Raw genomic sequence first — 24504 nt, 5'->3', positions numbered from 1 at the left:
GAACTTTTGTCAGAAGTTGCCCAGTCCATGAGAGGTGAGGATCACAGGGGACACTTGGATCTCCCCCCCTCCGCTCCCCCTATTGTCCTGCCCAAGCACGAGGCACTGCCAGAATCTTGCCCCCAGGGGCTCGCTGACCAGCCTTCTCTGTGTTCACTCATCTAGTTTCGAGCCCCGGGGCGCCAATGAAGACCTTTTTTTCTACAGATGACAGTCACATCATGGGGAATGATTCATTTTAAAGTGAGGAGCTGACCATGTTTGGTGTATTCACAATGTTGTGTAAACACCACTTCGGAGTCATTCCCAAACATTTCTGTCACAAAAACCAAACCCTGTACCTGGGGAGCAGCTGACGCCCCTCCCTGCCCTCAGCCCCTCCCTGGCAGACACCAGCTTGCTTTCTGTCTCTGCTGATCTACTGTGCTGGAATTTCCCCCCTCCCCACATTGGCTTCTGTCACTTGGCACCGAGTTCTTGAGATTCACCCACTACGTGGCCTTCCTTTTATGGCTGAATAACTGTTCCCTGGTTTGTTCACCCATCCCTCTGGTGACGACCACTGGGGTGGTTCCCGCCTCGCGGCCGTTGGGCATGGAGCTGCTGCGGCCGCTGGTGTTTCATTTAAGCATCTGAGTCCCCGTTTTCAGTTCTTCTGGGCGCATGACACCGAGAAGGGGAATTGCTGGGCAGAGAAGTAATTTCTCTCAAGTTCCTGAGCAGCTGCCAGGCTCTCCCGGGGGCTGGACCGGCTCCGTCCCACCAGCCGCGGGGGCGGGGGGGGGGGCTGTCCCCGTTTCTGTGCACCCCGGCCATTAATTCAGACTGCGCGCCCAGCTAACCAAGCCCTGCCCGGATGGGGAAGTGGGCCTCTCACAGGCGGTTTTGAACTGTTACTTTTATAGGCTGCCTCCACGTGACACGGGGGCGGCCAGAAATTCCACCCCTCGCAGACGTCGCTGTGGGTCACGCCCCTTGGGGTTGCGCTTCGAGTTCGGGCCTCAGATCGCCTCCGCCGCTGTGTCGGGAAGCTGCTCGCGACGGGGCTGCAGCCTGGCCGAGATGACCGACGGCGAGTTCGACTACGTGCGCGCGCTGGCCCAGGACTACCTGGAGCATGTCCTGCAGGCCAGCCCGCCGGGGGCCCAGCCTGGCAGGGTCGCCGAGCTGCTGCGGGAGGTGGCCCTCCCGGTCCAAGAGGAGGTGGAGACGAGTCTGCGGTTGTGCCTGGACACCCTGGACGTGCAGTCGGTGGACGCCGCCCGCGCGCTGTTCCGCGCCGTCATGCAGAAGGAGTTCGAGGACGGCGTGGTCAACTGGGGCCGGATCGTGACCGTGTTCGCCTTCGAGGGGATTCTCGTCAAGAAGCTGCTCGCAGCGCAGGCGGACGTGGTTGCGGACGCGGATGCTCACCAGGAGATCGCTCGCTTCGTGGCCGAGTTCATCACGACGCACACGGGAGAGTGGATACGGCAAAACGGAGGCTGGGTAAGTACGCTCCATCGTCCTTTACCTCGAAATGGGAATTTACAGTTTCCCTGACAATTTTTACTTACTCGATAAGTACATATGTTTATATATTATATATGTATTTTCAAGCACATCTCTGACCCATCTGTAGAATCCACAGCGCAGAGCGCAGTCTAGGGCTTCATGTTTCTTAACGTTGTCATGGCAACAGAAGCAACAAGATTTGCTATGAGATGCAGCTATATTTAGATGTTTGTTGTGTTGCAAAAGGTAGGTATACATTTTTGCAGGTTCCTTGCTTACAATTGATCGCCACCGCCACTGCCCGCCAAGTTTCCTAACATGACAAATTTCTGGCTGTTCAAGGTTGATTGTGAAAAGTAAGGGGTTGCGCCACCAGCAAGAAACTTTTTTCAGGAATTCCCAAGTGAAAATGCGCTTTATTAGGCCTCAGAAGGCCAGGACCATGCGAGGGGCCTCCTTGAGGACTCAGGTTTGGACATGGCGCCTCCGCAGCTGGTGTCCATCCGTCCTTATCTTTATATCCCAGTCCTGAGCTCTCCGCCTTATCAAGGCCGAGTCCCCAGAACTCCTCTCCCCAACCCCCACCCCCACCTCTTCCCCTGAGGTAATCACTGTTATTGTTTTACATACAGCACATAGCTATTGAATATAGCCATAGAAAACAGACATTGTTTCTTGGTAAACAAGGGGTTTTTTATACGTATAAATACTACATGGTACTTCTCCCGCTTTTCCTTCACCCAGTGGAAGGTAAAGTGGCATTTTAAAGAGTGCAACATGCCATATATGGTGCTGTGTGCAAACGCTGTGGAATGTGAGGCCACTTTGAACTGATGGATATTCAGGTCATTTCTACAGGTAACCATCATGCATGGTTCTTCACAACGCAGGACATTTTTAGTTGAGTGGGTCTTCTGAGTCATGCTCCCATCACCAGGTGTGAGAGGATGAGACCGCCCCCACCCCACGCACAGCTGACTAACACTAGGTTACAGCCATCTCCTCATGTCCCCACTCTGTTGGGTTCAAAATGCACACCTAGTTTATCTTGTGTAATTCTTGTGTCCTTGACTGCCAGTGAGGCAAAGCGTCTTATATGCTTATTGACCACGGGCAAGCCTCATTTAGGGAGTTGCCTACTTATATTCTTTGCTCATTTTCCTACCCTTTTTCTGACTTGTATGAACTTTTGGAATATTCTGGATAGAAAATACTTTTGTACGTGTGGCAGGTATCTTAACATTTTGCTGTCTTTGGAGCTTATAGACGGCTTCAGTGATTATAGATGTTTAGAACTGGATGCAGTCCTAAGTCTCAGTGTCTTGGCACTTTGTTCGGGGCCCTGCTGCAGAGAGTGGGTTTACTACAAGCTCCCCCTCTGCACTCAGCTTGGCTTCCTGCAGCTCTGCTTTCTAACTCAGCCTGACCCCGGTGAGGCGTCTGAGAGATGACATGACGTATTTTCTTCCGGTTGTGTAGGGGAAGCAGACGTTTCCGAGCAGAGGCCCACACGCAAGCCTGGGCCGGGCCGGTGATTCCCACGCCTGCTCTAGTCTTTAGGACACAGACAGTGATCAGTGGTACTCAACAGTTCAGCCTCTTAATGATAAATGGGGTGACCGCCTGGACCTCAGTGGGATGGAAAGCCGTCTCTGAGCATTCTGGAGTGTGCTTCTCGGGGAGGCGTAAAAACTCGCGTGTGTGCCCACACAGCACACTCTGCCTGCGCAGAGTCCTTAGGCAGGTTTTAGGCTGTTGATGATGTCCGTCAGAGACAGGATGGGAACAAGTTTGTGTGACACCCCATTCACAGCCTCCTCCAGCTGCCTTTCCTGGCGCCCTGACATGCGGTCCTGTTCCCAGGAGGCCTTACTTTTCCAAGTTGGGACATTGCAACAGGCCACACTGGGGCTTTCTCACCGTGCGCTGAAATGAATGAACTTCCTCTTGAACCATTCATTTTGGGGAAATGGCCCAGCCTCATGACTGTGCTAGTGGCCTCTGGTGGCCCACAGGATGAAGAGAAGAGGCATTTCACAGCTTTAGGTGGACCCTTGACAGCATTCCTTCTCACTTTCCCCACTCCCGACCAAATGCTCAGAACCCAGACACCCCTCCGGAGGCGCTGCTCTGTGGTCCTGGGTCTTGTCCACATTTGCTTGTCCTTGACCCCAAACTCCAACTGGAAAATACCCATCATTTCCTCACACTGTAAATGTGCCCAGTAAGTTTGATGAACACTTTTGGACCAAGTATGTGGTACCTCTAAGGCAGTCGGACCTGGGTTCGATTCTGGGCTGCAGTGCTCACTACCTGTGTGACTCAGCAAGTGACTTCACCCCTCTCAGCCGGGGTCACTCCTCTACTGCTGCCCCCTGCAGCCCAGGACAGGGTGAGGGTGAGATCAGTGACTTGGCACCTACAACAGTCTGCAAACAAGGACTCAGTACTTGCTGTGATTACCATTAGCAGCAGTACTGCCTAACTTCCCCGAATAAGCGTATTACATCTCCATTAATTACGTGATCAATGACAGTTAGACTTAGCTTGACGTTAGAGCATCTTAAACAGATGCCCTAAGGGGGGGAATAAGATCAGTCTATCAGTAATGGGACTTGTAATCTCCTCATCCATCCTTCCTCACCATTATCTGCGTGAATTCCTTTCTCCCTGCCTGCCTTACTTCTTTTGTTGCTTCTCATCTTTCTTCCTCCTCCACATTTACTGTTGTTTCCTCCTGTTCCCGCTGCCCACAGGAGGTGCTAAGGATGGCTGGGCTCTCAGGAGACCTGGTAGGTGGGCAGGGCAATATTCTGTTGTCTGCTTTCAGCATTTGCGAGACAACAATTGTTCTTAAAAGCCATGAGAATGTGCCTGAGAAGAAAGTCCTCACCCCAGGGACCTCAGGTCCTTAAGCACCAGGGGCAGGCGATGGGACCCACAATCCACACAGGAGGAGACCCCTGCCTCATGCACCTGAGGCTCGGGTAGGGTCTTCTGCAGAGAATGTACCCAACAAAGGGGAGTTTACGGACAGAGAGTGAACTGGCACTGGAGCTGAGGTCTGAGCCCTGGTCTCCCCCTCGCCACAGGTGCGGCCCTGGCTAAGGCCCGGAAGCCACCGGAGACACAAATTCCTTAGATAATGTCTTTCATTTTGTCTCGTATGTCCTATCATATCATATAATACAATGACAAGACTACTTTACCTTAGCAGGGAAGCTAAAACATTTAAAAACACTTCCCTGAGCGCCTGTGAACTGTCAAACACACTACAACTAGGCGGGGTCTGCAGGAAATCCCGACCAGTTCACGTGTAGGAACTGCCCCAGTTACTGAAAGGAAACCCCTGTGAGCGCAGAGACGTGCGGTTAGAGCTGGTGCTTTCCAGGCAACCAGCATGTTAATCTCTCGACTCATGAGAGATGGGGTAAGTAGGTTTTATTTTTTTAGTGGTCCTCTTGTTCTAAATCAGTGATTTTCAACTTTTTTCACCTCATGGCACACGTAAAATAATTACTAAAACTCTGTGGCACACCAAAAAATACATATTTTTAATCCTCACCTAAGGATGGATATATATATATATTTAATTGATTTTAGAGAGAGAAAAAGGAAGGGAAAGAGAAACATCTATATGAGAGAGATAAATCGATCTGTTTTCCATACTTGCCCTTACCAGGATTTGAACCTGCAACCTTTTGGTCTACAGGATGAGGCACTAACCAACTGAGCCTCCCAGCCAGGGCTAAAACGTGAATTTACTTAATTGCCAGTAATGTTGAATTTTTCCCATACACTTGTTAATGATTTATATTTCTTTTTTCAATAGCCTTTGCCTCTGTAACGACAAAGAGCTTGATCTTTCTCTTGCATTTGAATGAACTCTTTCATTGTAAACATTTTCTTAGTCTGCTCTCTTTATTGTAGTTTAAAAATTTTTTCATCTTCCTAGAGCTGAATCTGTTAGGTTTTTCCTTTGTTTCCTCTTTTTAGAAGTTGAATGCGTATCAAGAAGATGCCTACTAAGTGCGGGATCCTAATAGGCGTGCTTGCTCGAAGGTGCGAGTGCGTTCACAGCGGAGTGCCTCCTTGGTGGGGGCTTGTGCAAGACCCCCGGAAGGGAGCGGCAGGGAGCAAAGTGCCTGCGGGCCGAGTGCGGGAGGGAGGGGCAGGAAGAGGACCGGAGGAACAGAATGTTCCCTCCCTGGGGCTGCAGCGTGTCTCACAAGATGACTCCACACCTAACAGGCAGAAGCTGGCTTTCCTGGGCCACCTTTCAAATGCAAAACTCCCCCGGCTGGTTTGAGTTGACCTTTGGAGCCAGAGATACTCAAACAGCTGACTCCCAGACGCTGCAGAGCCCTCGGGTCTCCGCTGCCTTTCAGAGATGTGCGGGCTTTACTTGTTGGCCTTTATCACACTAGATGTGAAGGCCTTTCTAACTCCAGAATCTGGAGCTTGCTACACTCAGAGCAAATGTTTACTAGGTGAACATTTAAACATTTTATTTTACCAGTTTTCTAATCCGTCTGCTGGTTGTTTGGAAATGTATAGCATGAAAAGCACAGTGTCTGCATTCCAGCGCAGGCCCAGGCACTAAGAGGTCGGGTAGCTTTAGGTAACTTACTTTTTCCCAGGCTCAGTTTCTTCACTTGTCAAAGGCTGGCTGATCTCAGAGGTAGTTTTCACTGAGGATGCTCCATACCGATAAGCCATAAATTAAACACAATGTCCGATCCATACTCTTTTTTAAAAACTATGATCAAAAGGAACATGAACTGTAATAGAAACAATCAACAAACTTCTCATTGGCTCCGAAGTGCCGACTTCGACTCCATCTGCCTTCACTGTGAGTCCTCACGATGCTCAGCGTAGCACGGTTTACGCATGCCAAGCACGTGCACATGCTTCAGTGCCGACAACTGAAAAAGAAAGAGGGGCAAAGGGGGCTCCCTAGCTACCAACGCTTCTGTCCAGCATGGTGGCCACTTGTCCCTTGGGACAGCTGAGCTGTTGACATGCAGCTAGTCTGAATGAAGATATGCTGTAGGTACGAAATACACATTGGATTTTAAAGATTTGATACCCCCCCAAAATGTCAGATACCTCATTAATAATTTTCATATTGAAAGCATAGTATTTCAGATAAATATATTTCAAAAATCAATTTTGCCTATTTCTATTTTCCTCTTAAAATTGTGGCCACTGAAAAATTAAATTACATATGTAGTTTACATTACCGTATTTTGCCGTGTATAATGCACCACCCTCATTTTCATGAACATCCTTGGGATACACCCATTTTTACACCCGCGGTACGTAGTCATTATGTGCAATGTTTTTCCCTCAAAAACATGAGCAGACACATGCACATTATACACTGCAAAACACGGCATATTGTCATTGGGCGTGCTGCTCAGGGTCTGAACTAGAGACAGAAAAAGATAATGAGGATGCACAGGATAAAGTAGGGAAACCACACAGATTAACTGCCTGCATTATTTAAACCAAAGTTTCTTTGTTTCTAATTCAGCATACTTAAGTCTCCACTGATTTTTCAGTGTTCAATCTGTTCTCTCATAGGAAAATGGCTTCGTAAAGAAGTTTGAAACTGAATGTCATCGGCTGACTTTTCTGGGAGTTATAGGAAAGGTGTGCAAAATGTTCTCTCTTCTGAAGCAATACTACTAACTGAAAAGGACACTCATATTGTGAAACCTGCAAACTTAACCGGACTCTTGCAAGAGGAATTGTGAGCACTTTTCTTCTGCTTCTGGACAAACAATATCCATGATGCAACCCAATGTTCCACAGTGATGAATAAATCTAATGTATGTATGTCTCTGTGTGATCTGTGTCCTGCCTGGGAGTCCAGCTGAGGGGGGAAGCTTGACACGGGGACAGATACTGAAGACCGTGAGTAAGAGGAAGGCAGTATCTCCTGTAGACTTCCTTAAGGCTGAGCTCATGGTCCAGAAGTCGTCCTCTGTCACTGGTCTGGATTGCACAGAGGGTCGGCTGGCTTCCCACTTCCCTCTGGGCCCTGTCTGTTGTCGAATCCAGGGCGCCTGGGGTTTTCCCTTGACGCCTCCCCCACCATCACTCCGTGGCCTGCCACTTGGAGCTGATGGATTTGGGACCCAGATACTCAGCCTGCAATGCGGTAGTTTGAACAAAGGCAGGTACATGATTTAGTATTGCCGTTGTTAAACCTTCCTTTTTTATTTATTTATTTTTAGAGACAGAGGGGAAGGGAGGAAGAAAGAGGGGGAGAAACATCAATGTGTGGTTGCCTCTCGCATGGCCCCTACTGGGGACCTGGCTTGCAACCCAGGAATGTGCCCTGACTGGGAATTAAATCGGCGTCCATTTGGTTTACAGGCCGGTGCTCAATCCACTGAGCCACACCAGCCAGGGTAAACCTTCCTTTTAGAATATGTCACAAATTAGAAAATTGTCTGTTACAGCATGTTCCAATTTTGAGGTCAGTAAATTGGATTGCAGTGGGGGGGCTCTGTCCCTTGTTCTAGACCTTCCCGCTCTTCCTCCTGCTCCCACCATACAATCATCTGCCCTTCGAGTTTGCGCTGACTTTCCTAGGAACTTGGAGACATTATCCCTATTGAACTCTTGAGGAAAACAGGCTTCAGAGCAGGAAGAATCTTGTCCAAGGTCATGCAGTCAGTGGGCGCCTCACATGGCCCCTCAAGCCCATGCTGGACCTCACTGCCCTGAGCCTTCTCCCTGCAATGCTTCCCTCTGAGCACGCAGTGCCGCCCTCTCCTTCCACTTCCTTCCTCACCCCCTTCTCGAGAGGAAACTGCTTGTCCAGGTCAGCTGGGTGAGAGGGGTTTCCCCAGGATGTAGTGGGCCTGCAGCTGCCAGGTGAGCGTCAGAAGTCTTCCCTGTGGTATATGGCCCAAACTACAACTGGTCGGCACTGTTTTGGACCTGGAAACTTTTACCAGAGGGTGAAAGTTGCTTTATATATTCCTGCATGAAAATAAAACTGACCCTTTCTTTATAAACAGTAGCTCTGTGTGGCTACTTCTGCTGGACGGTGCTCCGAGGGGCACAGCGAGAGGGTGGCGGGTGGCTCAGCCACTCCTCCAGTGTGGGCAGCTGGTGGGCGCTCTGATTCATCTGCTTTCTGACCCGAGGCAGGGTGGTCAGGCGGAGCCTCGGGCTAGGACTGCCTGCTCATGGCTCCCACAAGAACCAAACCCATGACTAAGGTTCTCCAAAACCACTCTCAAGCTGGAGGCTGATCATGGTGGTCTGTGCAGCAAAGGAGCACGTATACAGGAAGAATTTATTACATAACGCTTGTAATGCTATTGAGACAATGTCACTCTCGCTGACCTTGCTTCTCAGTTCAGAGAACTTCCACAGCACAGTTCTGCACGCTGTGCTAACCTACCTGACCCTGCACTGATGCAAGTGCATCTTTCTTCCTTCCTGCTACGGTGAATCAGCTGGTCTAAAGCTGACCCCTAATACTTGTGCACTAGACCATGGCCCTTATTGCTCCCTCTTCTGCATCTGAGTCTCTACTGAACCAGTCCCGTCAGCACACACACTTGCTGTCATTTCTCCTATGCAGGTGAGGTTTGGCAGTGCTGTGACCAGGAGACTTGGATGGCTGGGAGCCCGGCTGGGATCCCAGCTGGGAGCCTGCTGTGGTAGATGGTTAATAAACACCAGCTGACTTACACTAGAGGTCACTACAATTCATGCATCTATTTGTGTGTGCGTGTATTTAAAACTACAAGTTTAGGCCTGGCTGGTGTAGCTAAGTGGATTGAGCACGGGCCTTCGAACCAAACAACTGCAGTTCGATTCCCAGTCAGGACACATGCCTGGGTTACAGGCCAGTTCCCAGCTAGGGACACACGAGAGGCAACCATACATTGATATTTCTCTTCCTCTCCCTCCTTTCCCCTCTAAAGATAAAAAATAATATCTTAAAAAAGTAAATAAATAAAACCACAAGTTTACACTGACACTTTTAATTCCAACACAATGAATGCCACAGGATGCAATCCAAACTTCCTCTTTCCTTATTTGTAAGTTGTTTTTCAAAAGGGAGAAACGCTGAGTCTCATTATCCACAATATATTTACTTGTTCAACTCTATCATACAGGTAAAGCAGTTTGCCAGTTGCTAATTTATAACCCTACAAGAAACAAATACAACTAGAGTACAATGTTTATATCAAGTAGTTTGTGTCTGCCCTTGGCCTTTAGTCGACATACTGTTTTCTAAAGTTACTTAAGTTCTTTTCTTCCCCACCCATTTGGTGGTGGTATGTTAATCATTTATAACAGTCCAGTTTGTCCCTGTTTACAGTCTGTTTTGGGTTAACCTCCACACCCTGGTTGTAGGCATGTATATGTAACATTGCCATGACTCTGACAGTCAGAGCTGTACAAACCAGGGCTATGAGAGAGAAAGGTCACTGGCTCTTCCTCACTGCTACTCCATCCCATTTTCGCAGTTTTTCTACCCTTCTTCACCCATTCCCCTACAGGTACCCAAACTTAGGTTCTGGTGAGTGTGTCCTGCTTTTTTCTAGAAATGAGCAGAAACATTTATATCTTCTTTTATCTCTTTTACCTTATGGGAATGTAGTTCACACTGAAGTCACCCTTTTAAAATATACAATTCAAAGCCCTGGCTGGGTAGCTCAGTTGGTTGGCGCATCATCCTGATAAGTCAAGGTTGCGGATTTGATCCCTAGTCAGGGCACCTACAAGAATCAACCAATGAAAGCTCAGATAAGTGGAACAATAAATCAGTGTTTCTCTGTCCTCTTCTCTCTCTCAAAATCAATGAATAAGAATTTTAAATATGTACAATTCAGTGTTTTTTTTAGCATATTTACTGTGAAACAGCTCTCACGACTGAATTTTCAACATCCTAAAAAGAAATCCTTGACCCTATTCCTCTCGTCTCCAGCCCAGGGTAACCACTAACCTTTCTGTGTCTCTGGATTTGCCTGTTCTGGAAATTTCCTATCAGTGGGGTCATAGACTATATGGCCTTTCAGGTTTAGCTCCTTTTCACTTAGTGTACAGTTTTCAAGGCCAATCCATGTTGCAGCATTTTAATTCCCATGGGTGTGAGGGTTTCGATTTCTCCACATCCTCACCAGTCCCTTTCTGCTACATCTTTTTAAATTAGAGCCACACTAGTGGGTGTGAAGTATCTTTTTGTGGTTTTGATTTGCATTCCCCTAATGACAAATAATGTTGAAATCTTTCCACGTGCTCATTGGCCATTTGTACATCTTATATGGAAAAATGTCTACTCAAGACCTCTGCCCATTGTAAAGCTGGATTATGGTTGTTTTTTTAACTGCTGAGTTGCAAGAGGTCTTTATATACTCTTCTGGATTATCAAATATATGATTTGCAAATATTTTCTCCCATTCTCTAGGTAATCTTTTCATTTTCTTGGAGTCCTTTCATGCACGTTTTCAATTCTGATAAACTTTCTGTTGTTGCTTCTGTCTACTGTCGATTTGTGTGTCCGAGTGGCACTGCCACGCCGAACTAATCATTGTCTTCAGACTCTGTGTCAACGTCTGGAAAGGCCAGTTTCCTCCTGTGACTTTCGGTTTTCAGTGTTATCCTAGCTATTCTTGAATGTTTATTCTCTGTAAGAACTTTAGTCAAGTTGATTAACATAGAACAAAGTCATTTTTTTCTAAACTTGCAATTATCTTAGAGTTTAATGTCCTTAGGCATTGGCCTCCCCCCTCCACCCCTTTCTTTCCATTACTAAACGTCACCTGAAACACCGGCGGCCCAAGGCCTGTGGCGAGCAGGGGTGGCCCGCGGAGATCGCCCGGCAGGGCGGGGCCGGGCGGGGGCGGGGCGCTGCGATCCGGAAGCCGCCAGGCCGTCTCCGACTAGCACGATCAGCAACGCGGACTTGGGGTGAGGGTGACTGGTACCCGACATGGCGGCGGCGGCGGCTGTCAGCGGCGCCAAACGGAGCCTGAGGGCTGAGCTGAAGCAGCGCCTGCGAGCCCTCAGCGCCGAGGAGCGGCTGCGTCAGTCCCGCCTCCTGACCCAGAAGGTGGGCGACCGCAGGGGCGGTTACGGCGGCGGGCGACACTGACTCACGGCCGCGCCGCGAGGGCGTGAGGACCTGCGCAGACGCAAGGCTCTAGCACGCGCACTCCCCACCCCACCCCCGCGCGCACGTCTCCCACGCGCTCACTTGCCCCTGGTGCGCGCTCCCCCCCCTTCGCCACACTTTCCCCAGGCGCGCGCACGTGTCTCCCGGCACCACCGCCGTCGCACTTCTCCGCCCCCTCGGCGTATGCACGTTCCATGCGGCACGCTGACGTCCTTTGGAGCGTGTCTGGAAGGTCTTAAGCACGAGGGCCGGGCGAGGGTGCTGCTGGGAGCGCGCCAGGGCTAGTGAGGGGACGGAGCGCGTGACCCCCACTTCCGGGCGACGCCGGGGTGGTGGTGAGGGCCCAGGATGGAGACACCGGGTTGGGGCGCGGCGGGCCCCAGCTGAGGTGCTTTCAGTCAGTGTTGGAGGTCGTGAAACGAGAGTGGCAGAGGAGGCTGAAAAGACCGGAGAAATGTTGTTCCTTAAGCCGAGGACTGTGAGGGGGTAGAGGCACCAGCGAGCGAGACCACCCTGATTGAGTGAGAGGATGGCGGCCATCTCGGCCGTCCCTCGCGTCTTCGTGTCCGGCAGTGGTGACTAGGGTGTGCTTTTCTGAGTTACTGAAAGACACTTGGTTCTCAGCCTCTTGCCGCCGTGACGGGGGCGGGGGGAGATGAGGGGGTGTGAACGAGGTTCCCCGTCTGTGGGTTGGGTTCGAAACCTCCTGTTGGTGATCTTTGCCGCCACCATTGTGGGACGTGGGTTTTCCCGTCCGGAAAACATGGCGGCCCATGGTGCCCGGAAGGCATGTGGCAAACGTGTCTGTGAGACTGACTTTGGTTGGACAACAGAGAAGAAAATCGATGTCCTGTGAAAAAGTAAATATTTTTCACGGTTTTAGTAATTTTTAAAATATTCTTCAGTTGCAGTTGATGTACAACATTATTGGTTTCAGGTGTATAGTACAGTGAACGATAAACTGGGTGTACTTTATACTTCAGAAAATATTTATACCTTTCTATTTAATAGTTTGAGTTTCTGTTCTTAAAATATTAAGTATTTTTAAGGGGGGGGGAGAAAAGTCAATGTGTGGTTGCCTACTGGGGACCCAGGCTACTATCTAGTGTGTCCTGACTGGGAATGGAACTGGCGACTTTTTGGTTCTCAGGCTGGTGCTCAATCAGCTGAGTTGCACCAGCTAAGGCTGATAGTTTGAATTTAAATTTTAAAGTGATTTTTTTCTTTGTTCTGCCTAGCACCCCTAAACTCCATTCAATCTGAAGACCATTACTTTTATCTATTACAGTTTTGATTACTACGTTTTTTTCTGCCTTTCTGCAATTCCTGTTAATCAAGTAATAAAAATTCTAGCTTGCTCTTGGTCTCAACATTTTTTTCTCTTTTTCTCCATTTTTTTGTCCTGTTCTTCCTATAGTAGCTTGTTTTTTGGATGCAACTATCTTAATTTGAAAAAACTAAAAAATTTTTTCTTTAAGTTACCTTAGTTTTGTACTGGTTGAACCTACCACCTTTTTTTAAAAGTTATTTTTAAAAATAACTTTTAACTTTTTTTTTTTATGTATTCATTGGTTGTTTCTTATATGTGCACTGGCCAATGGGGTTCAGAGATCCAACTGACAACCTTAGCATTTTAGGATGACACTGTAACCAAGTTACCCTGCCAGGGCACCCACCCTTTTTAATTGTTTTACTTTGCATTGTGGCTTTCTAGAATGTTGGATGAATCTTTATTGTCTGTACATATGTATCAGTGGAAGGGTGATAGCTAATGGGGATTTCCTTTGCCTTTTGTACTCACTTTGGGATTCCATGAGAGGACTGGATTCTGCCTGACCTATATGCGTCATGTTCTCTGAGTGATGTGGTCCGCTGCGGCTTTGTTTGTAAATACTCTCTCATCCACTTTCTGTTTTATTTAAATTAGTGAAATCTCTATGCTCCCATTCTCAGTGCTGAATTTTTTTTTTTATTCTCACATAAAAGATTTGAGGATGGAAGAAAAACAAATATATGTACAGTCTCACACTGAATTTTAACTGCTGTTCATTACTACTTATTCAGCTCTTGATTTTCTATATTCCCCTTTTAAGAGCACAAAAAAAGACACTTAACTTTCTCAGATTACTTGGGTGCCAAAAGCCCCAGATCTACCACCCAAGGTCTGGGTTTCACATTGAAGTTTGCTTGGCCTAGCAGTTTAGTAACCTTTCAGATGATGGAATTAATTTTCTTCCTTAATGGTTTGGTGTGCTCTATTTATTATATGTCCTTTTTTTTATTAGGAAAGTTTGACTCTTCTGAATTGGCCAGTCACCTTTATAAGGCACTTCTGTGGTATATTTTTCTTAGCTTGCAGAACAAGGGAGAACAGAAAATGAAAGGGGGAAAAAAGAAAGCTAAGAGCTAAGGCTAAGTGTGGGGAAGTTCTCAGATTGTTAACTTTTTTGTCTGTTAAGCAAAGCGTGGCCTCCTTCTACCTGATGAATCATTAAGCTGAATATGAAGAGAATTCTTTCACCCGTTTCTACCTTCTCTCACCCGTTTCTACCTTCTCATAAATTAGGCACCCGCTTTTAGAGGAACTTTGCTTCTCCACCCCCATCCCCCATCTTTGTGAACTTTTTAATACTCATATGAAGAGAAGAGTTAGAAAATAGGATGGAGGTTGAGTCAAGATAAGAGAATTGTAAGACATGTTCTCTGCCTCCTGGGAGCTTACAGACTGGTTAGAGTACCATGTTAAGGGCACATGAAACAATTAGTCATCAACTCCCAACAGTACATAAGTGTTAAGTTATATATACTAACTGAATATAAGGGTCAGCAGAAGTCAGAAAAATTAGCACTTCAGTTGGGTTTAAGTGGGTAGAATTCAGGAGAGAACCCTGCCAATCCAAACAGTGAAGGAGCTTGTGGGAGCCAAGGTTCAGAGTTAAAATAAAAAATAATAATAATAATAAATAGGCGAAGTGAGTGAAAAGAATGGGTAGATGGAGGTCAAGCCTGGAACTCTTTAAACAGCTAGCAGGGCCACACAGTGGCTTTATAATGAGTTTTCACACCTACAAAAGTAGGTATGCCTGACTGGTGTAGAGGGAGCAGAGAAATAAGTGTGGGGTGCAGAACCAAAAGTTTGTGTTCAGGATCCAGCACTGACCCACTGTAGCACTCCGCTGTTTTTTTGTTTGTTTTTGTTTTTGGACAGTTAAGGGAGTTGAAGGCTGGCAAAGAAGGGAGAAAATGTTAAAACTGTTAAGGGGAGTCTCTGCTTGTTAAGAGTGTAATCTTGGAAAATGTAATTGCTCTCCTTTCCCATCTAGGTAATTGCCCACAGTCAGTATCAGAAGTCCAAAAGGATCTCCATCTTTCTGAGCATGCAGGATGAAATTGAGACGGAAGAGATCATCAAGGACATTTTCCAACAAGGGAAAACTTGCTTTATCCCACGGTACCAGTTCCAGAGCAATCACATGGATATGGTCAAATTAGCATCGCCCCAGGAAATTTCTTCGCTTCCCAAAACATCCTGGAATATTCATCAGCCTGGTGAGGGCGAGGTTCGAGAGGAGGCCTTGTCAACAGGTGAGCATGTGGTGTTAGAATTGACATCTTAGGGTGGTGTCAGACTGTGATGAGTTGTTACACCTCTGACCCACTTTTGATTGTCAGAATGACTATCAGTATTATTAGAAGTTTGTTTCTTTGTTTAGTTTTTACTAAGCCAAAAAATAACGAGTCACAGGATCCTGCCATGTTTGCTATTTCAGTACGCTTCATAGCAACAGCTCATGCTCTGACTGCAAGAGGAGTTTTTGAGTCTTTAACACGTCTCTTTTGCTTCACAAAAAAATCTCCTTCACTAATTTTGTTTGAACTCCCAAAATAATCAAGATCAAAAATAAATCAAAGCAGTTGTAATTTTGCGCTAAACTGGATGGTGGACGGCGGTAGGCCCATGCTGCTCTGCCCGCTGAAAGCTGGTGAGAAAAAACGGGGTGGGGAGCCTCTGGTGCCTATGCCCTACTCAATTGGGCTAGATAAAAGGCAGCCATTACCCGACTCAGGACCACCTTCTTAACCCAAAGCAGCTGTATTTTTGAAATGTTCTTTGCGCACTTCATCTGCCTGTGTGGCAGTTCTGGACGGCAGAGAGCCTCCCCCAGAGTCAGGTGCTAATGGAGGCACAGCAGACTCTCATGGGCCTCACTTCATCTGCCTTGTTTCCACATGGGATCATCGAAGCCCAGGGAGGTCAAGGGTCTTCTGTACGGACAGAGGCAGTTCACACAGCTGCGGGCACCCACTTCTGTTTCTTTTCATAACATCTCCTTCATTAAGATTGCTCTATCACGTGTACCTTCTGCCTCTCTCCTGACAGCGTTCTGCATGAGAACCATTACTCATAGAACAGGTACCCTTGGCGATGGCATTTGTGGGAAAGCGGGTAACTTTCCCAAGGAAGAATTGCACTAAGTGAGTTGTGTGTAAAGGAGCACTGGTCATAGCCTTACTTTTTTTCCAAGGTATTTTTTATTCAAGTAAATACACAGGAAGAAGAGCCAAGGCTTTCCTTTGTATCAGGGACTTTCATTGGACTTGTAAGTGCACTCATAGGCTTCCTTGGAGCTCTTCCAGGATTGTCTATTTTATCTTTTGCAGCAGCAAATTTAGAATATATTCTCATTTCATGGAGTGGTAATTTACTTTTTGTTAACTCCCAACCCATTAGGATGAAAAGATACTTCCTTAGGGGTTATGGCCTGTTATTCTTGCCAAGATGGGTCAGCTTGCTAAACGTTCTGTGCAAGCAGAGTGATGCGTTGAGTGCACTGTCAGACACTGAAGCATTGTTAAAGGAACTAACCTGGGTGACTTCAAGTCCCTACACACAGAATTTCGGCTATTTAAACTCATTTTCCAATTCAGTTTTTATTTCATTACCTTTAATTGAGACATTAGGTTGTCTATTAGTTTTATCTATGTTTCCATATATGTTCAGAGGAGAAGCAGAATTTTTAATATTAAGAGGTGTTTGAAATAGGAAAAAAAGTTGTTTTTACTTTAGTTCTTACCCTTAAATCTCAAGCTAGACTGGTGAACACCTGTGTGTATAAAAATGCCATCATGGGTTTATATGAATGTGCTTCTCAACCCCCCACCCCTGACTCTTCTCTATTTAAGTTTATTGAATTTTTTGGCATGACTGGTTAATAAAATTATATAGCTTTCAGGTGTATAGTTCTATATAGCACAGCATCTGTATATTGTGTTCACCCCCAGTGTCCTTCCATCACCATTTATCCCCCCTTTACCCTCTTCTGCCTCCCCCACCCCCTTTCATCCTCTCTGTGTCCATCCCTCTCTTCATCTCTCTGTGCCCCTCCACATCTCCTCTGCCCCCAAGGAACAGTGGGACAGTCCTGTGGCAGGCGTAGGGGACTCCTCTCCCTAAGACTGTATGTAGCTGCCTCTTTTTTTTCTGTTCTATGGGCAAGAGCCAAGAGGATGCATTTCTGTGAATGCCTTTATCAGGGAAAACATCTCTTTAAAATTCTTCATTATAGCATTTTGACAGGCCACAAGACTGGGATGTTTCTTTTGATGAATTACAACATTTTCTGCTTTCCAGAAAAGTAAGTTAGAAAGTATTCTCCATTGAAAAATGAGGACAAGAGATGATTTCAAGGGAGCTGCACCAGGAATTGAAATTGCACCTTTGCCCCCAATGATTTTGACACCTGGTGGGGTTGTGCTCTCTGTCCTAGGTCATTTCAGTGAACTCCCAGTTCACCACCTTCTCTGAACGCTTGCCTTCTCAGTTTCAATTTCCTGCCAGAGTGACCTTAACATGCAGCTGGATTGTGTTCTATTATGTGACAGCTTTGTCTTTGCAGCCTAGAAAACAAGTCCACGTTCTGTACCAAGAGTCAAGGAAGAGGGAAAGAAGGGTGTGTGTGTATGTTTCCTCTTTGAGGGAAGGTCTCTCAGCCTCTGTTCTCTGGTTCCCTCCTGAATGCCCATCGTGCTTGTCTGCCTATTGGGGTCTTCACCTTCCTTGTCTCGGTTTACGCACTGCCTCCTCCAGCAGCCTCCTGGGGTTTGGGCCCTTCTTCCTCCGTATTTCTACCTATGCTGGGACACCTCAGTATGCTTTGTGTGAGTGGACTAGCTCTACTGCATCCCATGCATGTAGTTTCAAAGTGTTTCTGTTTTTACATGAATGCAGGGATTAAGAGCCCACAACTTAACAGGAAAGCCTGCTTTGTTTTAGACCATTTTATAAAGGTCAGAAGATTATTCTCTGTGTGCCTCACTGAAGCTTTCACCTGGCAGCCCTCCTGCGCCTGGGGAAACAAAAACATTCCTCAGGCGTCCTTTGGGTATTTGCGCTCAGCACAGTACCCCAGTGGATTTGCAGTATCATCTTTTTCCTTTCCTTTTTTTTTAATTTTTAATTTTTATTAAATATTTCACTCTGTTACAGTGGTCCCAATTTTTCCCCCTTTGATCTCCGCCCACCCCACCCCCATCGTCAGTCCCCACCCTGTTGTCTTTGTCCGTGGGTCATTCATATACATTTCTTGACTAGTCCCTTTCTCTTCTTTCCACCCTTAACCCCTTACCCCCTGCCCTCTGGTCATTGTCAGTCTTTTTTGTTTTGTTCACCTGCTTCTGGCTGTATTTTGCTTGTTTGTTTTGTTCATTAGGTTCCACTTACAGGTGAGATCATATGGTATTTTTCTTTCCCCACCTGGCTTATTTCACTTAACATAATGCTTTCCATTTCCATCCATGCTGTCGCAGAGGGTAGGAGCTCCTCCTTTCCTTCTGCTGCTTAGTATTCCATTGTGTAAACATACCAAGTTTTTTGATCCATTCATTTTCTGAAGGACACTTGGGCTGTTTCCAACACTTGACTATTGTAAATTGTAGTGCTTTGAGCATTGGGGTGCATAGGTTGTTTTGATTTTGTGTTTTAAGGTTCTTAGGGTATAATCCCAGCAGTAGAATTGCTGGGTCAAAAGGCAGTTCTATCTTTAGTTTTCTGGGAAAATGCCATACTGTTTTCCACAGTGGCTGCACTGGTCTGCATTCCCACCAACAGTGCACTAGGATTCTCTTTTCTCCACAATCTCTCCAACACTTGATGTCCGTTGTTTTGGTTATTATGATGGATATTCTGACCAGTGTGAAGTGGCATCTCATTGAGGTTTTAATTTGCATCCTCTGATGGCTAGTGATGCTGAGCATCCTTTCCTATGTCTCTAGGCCCACTGTGTGTCCTCCTTGGAGAAATGTCTGTCCAGGTCCTTTGCCCATTTTTTGATTGGATCTTTTGTCTTCCTGCTGTTGAATCATACAAGTTTTTTTATATGTTTGGGGCATCAAACCCTTGTCTGAAGTATCATTGTAAATATGTGTTTTTTCCATATGGTTAGATCCCTTTTTATTTTGATGAGGTTTGAAAATATGGAACACTTAAAGAATTTGCACATCATGTTTTCTCAGTGACCATGCTAATCTTCTGTGTATCATTCCAGTTTAGTATATGTGCTGCTGAAGCAAGCATGGAGGTGTCCCCTTTTTCTTCAGCTTCAATATCTTTTTTGAAGTACAAATCTAATAATTGTATGTTGAATGAATGACTAATGGTAACTGCAAAGAAGGCAAAAAGGTGCTCCTATTTTTTTTTTTAACATCTAAAACTTCAAATTGCAGTGATTTTTCTCTCCTCCCTCATCTGAAAGAAGTTTAGGTTTGCTATATATTGGTACTTCTGATGGGCTCTGTTAGAGATTATGTGGTTGATACTCAGGCCCAGATGGAAAAAGAAGGGCAGAGTTGAAAGCTGCTTGCTTATTTTGGTAGATTAGAGATGCATTCAAGTAAGGGGATCAAAGAGCAAGTGATTGTTGCAGGCAGCTGCTGGGGAGAACTTTGCCCCTGGGAAGTTTGTTTAACTCTGTCTGTAATAGGAGTGAAACGCACAGTGCTGTGGTGGCAGTTAACACTGTGTTGCGTGTTTAAAGTGTGCTGCCATTTTCTTGCACTCAGTTCTTGCACAGGTCTATTTCTGGATGAGTCTTTCCCATTGATCTGCTTGCCTGTTCCGGAACCTGGACTGTAGTATTTTGATTGATGTAGTATAATAGCTGTTGAATGTGCTTGAATGCTTTAGTGCCTGGTAGTAGAAGTCCTGTTGCATTATTGTTATTTTAAAAATTTAGTTGACTGCCCTACATTTATTTTTGAGATTAACTTTAACGTTATTTTGTCAGTTTTGCGCCCCAGATCCTCTAGAGATCTCAGTTGGAATTGGGCTGTGTTGTTAGGTCAGTTTGGGGGAAGGGACTTCTCTGTGACAGGCAGTCTGCTCCGCTCCAGAAGTGCAGCCCTGTGCCCAGCAGTTCAGTGCTTCCTGTGTGTTCTTCTGTTGGTTGTTGTGCTTTTAATTGTGTGGCTTCTGCACATTTTTTGTTAAGTATATTCCTAGATAATTAGTAGTGTTTGTTGCTGATTGTGAATGGAATCTTTTTCTATTATATTTTTCAGGCTGGTTATTTTTGTGATAACAGGAAAGCATAGGGGCATAGGCTCAAATTTCCAAGTGGCACCAGGCATCCCTGAAGTAACTTTAAAGTTATTTTCTTCAAAAATTTGTTAGGTTCTATAGAATCAAATTTTGGAAAACCCAATTTCATAAGAAATTTGCATCTTCAGTAACATGTTTCAGAGTGAGGACCCAAAACTAGGTTTGTAAAGGATGCTGCTTTTTGGATGGGCTGAGCAGTTTTCCCGGTGTCCAGCAGATGTCAGCGTTTTACAAATGTGTTATTCTGAACTGGTGGTTTTGTCTGCAGTGCCCTGCCTTTATATATCCAAGAGACATTAATTGTCATGCGAGGGATTCTGTAGATCATCCGAGTCGGTCCTTTCATTCTGTAGATGAGGAAGCAGGCCTAGATGGGGAATGAGTTGTCCAAAGTCACAGAGTAAGGCTGAAACCTGGGCGGTGTTGTTTCTTAAGGGCCCCTCTCCAAACCACTGGTACAGGGCACTCCGCACAGTCCAATGTGGAAGTCACATTTGGAGGAAGGGAAGCGGTGTTGCTCAGTTTGTTTGGGTAGATAGATGTTTAAACATTTTTTATGAGTGAGGTGTTAGAGTCTTGGATTATAATAATTGGGTAAAATAAACTAAAAATAGCTGGGTTTTGTTACCAGAATGTATAATTACTGTATGGAAAAGTGACCTTTGATGTAATGTTTTCTATTTCATACCAGCTGTTACCAGCAGTCACCGGCCCTGAACTCTGCCATGCTGTCCCAAGTCTCTGCCTGTGCTGGCTCTGTTTTCACTCCCCATCCTCTCTCCGTGCCAACCCTTCAGCATCCTGGTCATTGTTTCATGGTGGGTGCAGTAGGCCAAGTCCTTGGTGAGGTTTCCCAGGCTACCCCATCTCAGTGGGATGCAGTGGTTCCTCACCTCATTCTGCTTCTTACCTTGTCATTTGTTTGTGTTTATATGACCTGTTGGGAGTATCTGCTCAGGTTGTTACATGCTAGAGTGTGAGTGCTTAGTTATCTCTGTGTCCTCTCTAGTTCCTCAGACAGGGCCTTCCATATGGTGAGTTGTTAGTAACGGGCATTTATTAACTTCATTCCTTTGCATTTTTATTGAGCTGTAAATCTTCAGGATTTTTTTTTCTGCGTCTTTTTGTCAAGGTACTCAAGCAGGTTTTAGGGAACATAAAGGATTTCAAGAACAAGTTTGTCCCCCAGTGGAAGACTTACCGAAGCAGATAACAAGGGTAGTTGGAGGGAAAAAAAGCACTGGGAATGTATTAGTATAGGCTATTATATAAAGAACAGGTACTATAATTTCACAGTAATAGGTTACTTTATCTCAGGCTGGCAGTAATGGAATGTGTTCTAGACAGCACAGGCTCTTAGGGGCCAAGCGACACATCTTGCTAGGGTGGAAGACGACAGCAAGCAAAAGAAATACAGTGTGCCGTGTAGTTTTATTAAAATAAATGCACTGAACCAGAAAGTTTGCAGCACTTTCCAGTGCTCATTTAGCAGGCCTTGGTAAAACAAATGGTGGGATTCCGGGAAAGGCTTCCACTTCGCCAAGCTGTTAGGCTTAGGAAGCATGCCTCGCTGCAGTTATTTACTGTAGTGACTTTGAGAGCCTGTCTTCCACAGTGAGAAAAGCAGAAATGGCTTCAGCAGCACCCACTTGTTTCTGGGTCTGAGGAAGCTGTTCCTCACTGCTCTTGGGAGTGAACTAGGCGTTTCTTTTCCTCCTTAAGCACACACCACATGACCTGGGCTGTAGGGGGAACTGCCTGCCAGACGCACCTGATGTCACTCCAGCACTTAAGTTCTTACTTCCATTTGTTTTCTTATTTGTGGAAAAAACACGTAACATAAACTTTACCATCTTAACCATCTTTAAGCGGACAGTTTGGAGGTGGTGAGGGCGTTCCCATTGCTGTGGAACCAGTCTCCGGGCCTTCTCCTCTGGCAGCCCTGGCCCTCTGCGCCCAGTAGTTCCTCCCCATCTCCCCTCCCCCAGCCCTGGCAGCCCCCATGCTGCTCTCTCTTTCTGTGAATTTCACGGTTTCAGGTACTTCAAATAGGTAGAATCATGCAGTGCTTGTCGTTTTTTGTGACTGGCTTAATTTGTTGATTGTGCCACAGGTACACTATAAGGAATTGTCCTTAAGATTCCCAGAATTGCTAAGTTTTGGTTCTAAAGAGGTCCGAGAAATTGAAGCATGCCATCTACTCATTTTACAGATCGGACAGCCAGGGGTGGCTCACAGTTAGTGCGAAACCATAGGAAGTTCTGGTATTTCTTTTTAGTTCTAAGGTCAGTTGATTATCAGTAACAGTGAACGTATCCCAAGCACTGACCCAAAACAAATATAACATTTAGGAAATTCCATTAGGGTAAAGCTGCTACTGGTGGTCCATTTACTGATTTAGAGCATTGGCGGGAGAGAAAGAGAAAACACTTGTTGTTCCACTTCTTGATGCAGTCATTGGTTGATTCTTATATGTGCCTTTACTGGGGTTTGAACCTACCACCTTGGTGTATGGGGGGACACTGCTCTAACCAGCTGAGCACCCAGGCAGAACTGGCAGCTGTGTCTGTAATAGTTGGTCTTACTGCAGTGTGTCTGAATCTGCATGGAGATTGCTGAACGGCCAAAACACGATACAGCCAAACAGCAGAAAGAGCGAAGGTGCATTTATAATACCATTTTTTAAAAAGATTAGCTGTCTACATTAGGTGGTTTAGTTGAATACTGCTTTAAGAGTATTATGAATTTGCAGGGAAATACGTTTTTAAAAACCCCATTTCATAGGTAATCACAAGCCCAGTGTATTTTATGACAGTAATCACATAAATAGTTCTGTTTACCTTGTATGCTCTGCCCTGTTTTACTGTGAGGAGTGATTCAAGGAGGTCATGCTTCAATCTGTCCTTTCTGAGGCTGCTTTGAGTTTAAAGCATGCGGTATTGACTTTTGAGAGTTCTGCCCCCAGAGATACCATGAATTATTGGTTCTGTTTTATTTCAGGATTTCAGTTTCTTTGTATTTCCAACACATGTTTGATGGAAGTGATGTGCCTATAATCAGCTGCACAGCCCAAGGAGTGTGCATGCAGCAATTGATTAAGGTGACATTTGATGTTAATAGCTTAGAGACTCTTCATATCACAGTGCGCTTATTCATCTTAGATTGTAGGCAGAGGCAACTTTGAGGGATGCTCCCTAGCTAATCGGTGGCGGTGCTGGGATTCAGCCCTCTGCAGCCTGTCCAGAGGCTGGCGCACTCAGCCCCTCCCTCCCTCCTGCCTCAAACACCACTTGCCCTGTCACCTTCCCTCTATCCCCTTGCCTGGTCCCACTTGCACCTTTTAGCCATAGGAGCAGCGTGTACTGTTGAGTCATCATCTACCTAGGCAGCAAGCACTTGGCTTATCTCTTAGGAGCTGAGCGTCCTTATGGACTAATTTTAATCTCTCTGAGCACTGACATCAGTTTCAGATGTCAAATGGGGATGAAACCCCAGCGTACAGACTCACCCAGTCTGTCTGATGTGCTGAACAGCTGCTCCTAGTCACCCTTCTGTCCCAGGGTACAGTGCTGCACCTGGCACAGTGCAGGCTCCAGCTGAGCCCAGCTTCTGTGCTCCCCCTTGCAGAAGCTGGACTTGGGATAACAGTGGGGTGTCACAGGGGATGGTCTGAACAGGTAACTGTGGGTGTAGTTAGGAAACTAAGATGAGTGTGGTCAAGAGACATACTATTTCCACTGGCGTTTCTTCTTTTATAGTAACTAGATTGAGCTCAGTCTCTCTCCAGGGAATGAGCACAGCTCTCTTCCCAGAAGGCAGGGGAAAGGATTCCTCCTCTTCACCTCTTCACTGGATGGTGGACTTTCTCTTGGGACCCCATGAGAGCTGCTTACAGCAGACTGCATGCACAGGAAGAATGAGGTGGAAGTTCATCTGAGGTTGGTTACACTGTGCCTTAGGGTCAGACAGGTGAATTAAAGGATTAGGAGGACCTCACAGGCATGAGAAGAGAGTAGCAAGAACCAGGACTTGCAGGGAGGAAATCCTGGGTGAGTGTGGGACAGTGACTCTGTTTAACCGGGGTCACCCGACATGCTGTGAGGCAGTGTTCGGAGGTGATGGGGGCATGATGGTGTCAGTCTTGCCCACCCAGTTGAGGAACTTGGATGCTCTAAGAGATTGTGAGCGAGGGGCGTCGTGACGAAGGTGCACTTTAGGATCAGTTGAGACCAGCAGTGCCTGGCGGTAGGCAAAGCAGTCAGAC

The 24504-nt window shown here is 46.3% G+C and overlaps 2 protein-coding genes and 1 non-coding gene across 6 annotated transcripts in view; 2 read left to right on the top strand and 1 right to left on the bottom strand.

Annotated features, from left to right (window-relative positions):
• Positions 1–944: 944 nt before the first annotated feature.
• Positions 945–7335, top strand: BCL2A1 (BCL2 related protein A1). Its single transcript, XM_037155956.2, has 2 exons — positions 945–1488; positions 7081–7335. Exons 1-2 carry the CDS (start codon positions 1063–1065, stop codon positions 7186–7188), a joined length of 534 nt encoding a protein of 177 aa, XP_037011851.2. The 5' UTR covers positions 945–1062; the 3' UTR covers positions 7189–7335.
• Positions 7336–11461: 4126 nt separating this feature from the next.
• The window catches only part of MTHFS (methenyltetrahydrofolate synthetase), a 66368-nt gene continuing 53325 nt past the window's right edge, over positions 11462–24504 (top strand). For all 4 annotated transcript variants that reach the window (XM_037155919.2, XM_037155924.2, XM_037155916.2 and 1 more), the window contains exons 1-2: positions 11462–11581; positions 14968–15229. In XM_037155919.2, the coding sequence (XP_037011814.2) occupies positions 11462–11581; positions 14968–15229 (382 nt within the window). The remainder of the gene's footprint in view (positions 11582–14967; positions 15230–24504) is intronic.
• On the bottom strand, positions 19112–19213 carry LOC119057270 (U6 spliceosomal RNA). The gene has a single exon (XR_005084046.2). It is a non-coding gene; the product is annotated as a U6 spliceosomal RNA (small nuclear RNA).

Source organism: Artibeus jamaicensis, unplaced genomic scaffold (assembly GCF_021234435.1).
Source record: "Artibeus jamaicensis isolate MK-2021 breed Jamaican fruit bat unplaced genomic scaffold, CSHL_Jam_final scaffold_612, whole genome shotgun sequence".
Classification (NCBI taxonomy): Eukaryota; Metazoa; Chordata; class Mammalia; order Chiroptera; family Phyllostomidae; genus Artibeus; species Artibeus jamaicensis.
This window is presented reverse-complemented; position numbering and strand designations above follow the sequence as displayed.

Coding starts and splice junctions, on each gene's coding strand:
- BCL2A1 (XM_037155956.2), top strand. CDS start 1,063: ATGACCGACGGCGAGTTCGACTACGTGCGCGCGCTGGCCCAGGACTAC. Junction 1,489..7,080: donor TACGGCAAAACGGAGGCTGG/GTAAGTACGCTC, acceptor GTTCTCTCATAG/GAAAATGGCTTCGTAAAGAA.